Source organism: Gekko japonicus, unplaced genomic scaffold (genome assembly GCF_001447785.1).
Source record: "Gekko japonicus isolate JY-2015 unplaced genomic scaffold, Gekko_japonicus_V1.1 scaffold2885, whole genome shotgun sequence".
NCBI classification, from domain to species: Eukaryota; Metazoa; Chordata; class Lepidosauria; order Squamata; family Gekkonidae; genus Gekko; species Gekko japonicus.
The window spans coordinates 80,478-85,871 of NW_015172099.1; the positions used below are offsets into that span (position 1 = coordinate 80,478).

General features: G+C 45.7%; 1 protein-coding gene across 1 annotated transcript in view; it reads right to left on the reverse strand.

Annotated features, from left to right (window-relative positions):
- LOC107118579 overlaps window positions 1-5,098 on the reverse strand; it is a gene marked incomplete at its 3' end in the record, with an annotated part of 54,645 nt that extends 49,547 nt beyond the window's left edge. The window contains exon 1 of the mRNA XM_015420941.1: window positions 5,030-5,098. Within this exon, the coding sequence (XP_015276427.1) occupies window positions 5,030-5,098 (69 nt within the window). The remainder of the gene's footprint in view (window positions 1-5,029) is intronic.
- Window positions 5,099-5,394: the final 296 nt, after the last annotated feature.

Consider the following 5,394-nt stretch of genomic DNA (forward strand, 5'->3'; position numbering starts at 1 on the left):
CCCGGCCCATAAAAATCTATTGAGAGTCTTTTGCCATGTGTTTAGGTTTATTCCTGAGACGTCTATAGGGAGCGCTCTAAATAAAAAGATATATTTCGGGAGGAGAAAAGATTTTATAAGATGAAATCTGTCAGGCCACGTGGGGTTTAATTTTTCCCATTTATTTATTAGTTGTTCTATTTCCTTATGTACCTCAATATGATTATATTTAAGTAAGTTAGATCTATCATGCGTTAGCTTGATCCCAAGATAAGGTAGATAATCAGTGACCCATTCAAATGGAAGAGTTCGTTTTAAGTGAGCTTGGATCTCTTCTGGGAGACAGATGGGCATTAGTTGGGATTTCGATTCATTAATTTTGAGACCTGAAATTTTGCTGAATGTAGTTAGTACTTGCATTAACTTTGGGATAGAAATGTCTGGTTTAGTCAGATATAAGATCATATCGCCAGCAAACCAAGAAGCTTTGTATTCTGAACCTCTGATTTTAACTCCCGAAATGGCCTCATGTGATCTAATAGCTTGAGCTAATGGCTCAACTGCCATGGCAAACAGCACAGGCGATAGGGGGCATCCTTGCCTCGTCCCTCTTTGCAATTGAATAGGGTCTGAGCTTGTTCCATTTACTTTTATATTGATAGTAGGGTCCGTATACAAGTTTTGGATTGTGCGTATGAATTTAGGCCCAAATTTCATGTCTTTCAATACCAATATAAGATAAGGAAATTGAACTGAGTCAAAGGCCTTTTCTATATCTAATGCTAGAAGGGCCATTGGAGACTTATTTGCTGAGCAATGTTGTATAAGAGACAGCGTTTTGGCCTCCATTGTTAAGGAGGCATTCCAAGAGCACTCCCAAGCTCCTGACCCTCGGCGCTGGCACCAGCGGTGCTCCATCGAAGGCCGGAAGTGGGATCCCTACCCACGGTCCACTCCGACTCAGGCATAGGACCTCCATCTTCATCGGATTCAATTTCTTTCTTTTTTAATTTTATTGTTTTTCCATTACTACATCACTAACTACTACAAGGATAGGGGAGTGAGGCTCTGATACTATACACTACAATTCTACTAGGGTGTGGGGGAATGGCGCTAACGGGTGAAACGATCTAGATTACATGTATTTGCAACTAAATCACCTACTAATGTTAAAATAACATTGTAAATAAAGGTTTAAGAATAAAAATGAGCTTTGAATATCAATTTAACAAAAACTGCATAAACATCTATCTTAGTTTCAGAGTCTTTTCTTATTGCGTTTCTTCCTTGTCCGAGGTTTGGGAGTGGCTTCTCCTTTTTCAGATTCTGAAATCTCTGAAGATTTAGAACTAGTGCTTGTTGAATCCTGTGAGTAGGATTCTTCGCCATCTTCTTCCTCGTCCACAGAAAGTTCCGTCTTCTTTTCTTTTTAATTTTGATTTGGCTTTGAAAATTGGGTCATAAATTTATTTGCTTTAGGAAGGGAGTCAATCTTAATTTTTTTATCCTCATAATTGAAACTCAGTCCTTAGAATACCCATCTGTAGGGTATTCCCTTTTTTTGAAGAAAGAAAGTAAGCTCCTTACAAAGACTCCTCTTCTTCCTCACTTCAAAGGGGATATCTTTCAAAAATTTTACATCTTCGTTTTGAATTTTTAAAGCCTTCCCCATCATGGATTTTAGCACCAGATCCCTGGTAGATCGTTTCGTAAATTTCACATAAATTTCTCCTGGGAGTTTGTTTTTCTTTATAAAATCCGGATAAATCCTGTATGCCAAGTCCATCTCGTTCAATAATTCTTCTAGTTTATAATCCATTAGTGGTGCAAGAGCATTTTTGGACCACCAAAAAGAGAGCCAGTTTGGTGTAGTGGTTAAGTGTGTGGACTCTAATCTGGGAGAACTGGGTTTGATTCCCCACTCCTCCACTTGCACCTGCTGATGTGACCTTGGGTCAGTCGCAAGCTCTGGCACAGCTGTCCTTGAAAAAGAGCAGTTTGTGTCAGAGTTCTCTCAGCCCCACCCACCTCATAGGGTGTCTGTTGTGGGGAGGGGAAGGGAAAGGAGTTTGTAAGCCGCTCTGAGACTCCAAGTGAAGGGCGGGGTATAAATCCAATCTCTTTTTCTTCTTCTTCTTTAAGTTCTCATTTTTTTCTTCTGGAATCCCTTGGAAACGTAAAACATGTGGATCTTTCCAACTGGAGCTGTATTAGCTGTGTTTTGTCAGAGGATCTTTCTTTGTCCGCCTCATCCATTCTTTTATTATTACTCTCAGTCTTTTTTTCCATCGTTTTTATTCTTTTCTCTGTAGCTGAAGTTCTTTTATCCATTTGGGTCAACTGTTTTCGGATCGAGTCCAATTTGGTGTTGAGATTCGTCATCTGCTCCATTAGAGGGTGCAGTACATTTGCTAACAGTGTAGAAAAGTCTGTAGTTACTTCCTGGTTCTGGGAGGGAGTCATTGGTTGGTTGTTTCCTGGGAGTGGTTTCTTCTCTGGCATCGTTCTCCGTCCTCTCCCCGTCATAATATCAACAAGAAGTAAGTCTTCCAAAACAAGATAAAAGTTCAACAATTTTAATCGTTTTTATACTAGCATGCAGTTTCTGACTTCGTTAAGGATTTCTTTGGTTTTCTGTTGTTCAGTCGCACAGTCGAGTCCGACTCTTCGCGACCCCATGGACAAGATCATGCTTAAAGTCTTTTGTTCTCGATTTAAAACCGCTTTTTAGGTTTCTCTGGGGGGGTCTTGAATTCCTCCTCCACCCACGCTTTTTTCGTTGGCGCTTCTAATTTCTACCAAGGCTCATGTTCGCTTTGTATCTCTTGTACATTGCTTAACTCATGTTTCGGAGCATTGGGCAACTTTCAGAAGCATTTTTTAAAACTTTCAGTCGTGTCCGCTTGCTCCGGCACTGGTCTCTGATCGCCATATTGGCTCTACGGTGACGGGACCTTATGGGGAAAAGGTGAGCCTCAATTCCTTAGCCGGCACCTTGGAAGAGGCTCTCCTCAGCTCCCCAGGATGAGGGTCTCCTGTGAAGACCGCGGGAGGGTCCGTCACCAGCTCGAACCCTTTCCGTCAGCCAAGTCTCGTTACGTCTCCATCAGAGGTAGACGGGACGCATCCAAGCAGCGAAACGCTGAGACTGGAACCCCATCGGATTCAATTTCAATCGGCTCAGTCTAAGCCAACCTGCCACAGCTTGTAACGCCTGGTCCAGATCTTCCGGGGTTGAGTCGGACTAGCCGCCCAACATCAGATACAGCTGGGTGTCATCTGCATATTGGTGACACCCAAGCCTGTGCCTCCGGGCAATCTGGGCAAGGAGGTGCATATAGATGTTGAATAACATCGAGGAGAGCACTGCCCCTTGGGGCACTCCGCAAATCAGCAGGTGCCTTCGGGACAGCTGATCCCCGAGAGCCACCCTTTGTCCCCGACTTTGTAGAAAGGAGACAAGCCATTGCAAGGCAAGCCCCTGAATCCCCATTTCAGCGAGGCGGTGGATCAGTAGCTGATGGTCGACCATGTTGAATGTTGCCAACAGGTCTAACAGCAACAGCACTGCCATCCCGCCCCGGTCCAGATGCCTCTGGAGGTCATCTCTGAGGGCGACCAGTGCCGTCTCTGTCCTATGTCCCGGGCGAAAGTCAGACTAGAAAGGCTCTAACATGGAAGTGTCATCCATAAAGCCCTGCAACTGTATTGCCACCGCCCTCTCAATTAATTTGCCCAAATAGGGCAACCGGCCAATAATTAGCCAATTCAGCCGGATCCAAGGATGGTTTGTTTAGGAGAGGGTGGACCGTCGCTTCCTTGAGTGCCCCTGGGTACAGTTAATAATTTCCTTAAGGGCACCTTGAAACCCTTCACAGCCAACTTTAATTAGCCATAAAGGGCACGGATCAAGGCTGCACGTAGTTGGGCGTACTGTCAAGAGCAATCTGTCGACTTCCTCTAGGCTGAATGGACTAAAATAGTCCAAAATTGGACTAGAAGATGTGCATGGAGCCCTGAGTTTGCTCACTGTCTCAACTGTGACAGGAAGATCACGGCGGAGCGACAAGACCTTATCTGCAAAATAGCTCACAAAAGCCTCACAGCCAATATGCAATTCCCCAGCATTTGGTCTGTCCTGTGACAGGACTGTCAAAGACTGAATAGTTCTAAACAATTGTACTGGGCATGCGCTAACAGACGCGATCGTAGCCGTGTAGAACTCTCTCTTCGTGGCTTTGACTGCCATCTCATAGGATCTCATAAGTGTCCTGGAAGATGCTCTTGTAGCTTCATCGCGTGAACGCCGCTACTCTAGCTGTCTTAGCCTCTGCTTCATCAGCTGCAGCTCCCGGGTATACCAGGGAGCCAGCTTAGAGCGAGGGCGCAGAGGGTGTTGGAGAGCGATCTAGTTGACGGCTGCCGAGAGAAGGCTTTGCCAATCCTCTACAAGCTCATCAACGAGCCGCCTCGGGGCATCGGATCCTACAGAGCCAACTGAAGCTGCATAGGGACCACCACTCTTAACCACTACACCAAACAGGCTCCCAGTTGTGGTACTGGAGGAGAGTTTTTATGGATACTTTGGAGTGGACCACCAAAAAGACAAATCAGGATGGGAAAGAAGAAGACCAAATACGGGATGGATTGACTCAATCAAGGAAGCTATGGCCCTCCGTTTGTAAGAGCCAAGGAAATATCTTAACAAAAGAACATTCTGGAGGACATTAATTCATTGGGTCGCTACAAGTAGGAAGCAGAAATATCTGAAAGGAAGCCTTAGAATAAGGTTACTGCTTGACCCGAGTGAATGAAAAACCCTCACCTGCTCTGCCTGCCTCTTCTCCTCTGCCTGACTCAGGAGGAAACCTTCGGCCAGGGCCACCGCCTGCGAACTGGTCTCTGGCCCGCATCCTCTGACCCAGCACTGCATTTCCTGGGGCAGGACGGCCAGGAACTGCTCCAAGATCACCAGGTCCAGGATCTGCTTCTTGGTGTTCCTCTCCGGCTGCAGCCAGTAGTTGCAAAGTCCATGGAGCCGGCTACAAACCTCTCGGGGCCCATCAGCCTCGTGGTAACAGAACTGCCGGAAGCATCGGCTGTGTACATCTGTGGTCATAGTGTCCTGAGCCAAGGTCTCTGGCACAGCTCTTTCCCAAAATCCAGCAGCACTCCCTGCTTGGAGAGAATGGGGACCTTTTCTCAATCTTTTGACAGTTGCAGGACCTTCTGGGTCCTCCTCTTCCATCTCTTTCTCCTTCCTCTTGAGTTGCCTCTGACTGTGGAAAGACACTCTTATTCACTTGCCTGTGAAGAGGGCAAGATATCAAAAAGGCAGAAAGAAACCAAAATAAAGCTGAGTTATTTCAGTGACCTGGTCAAGACAAAGGTAAGTGGATCAGAAGGAGTGTCCAT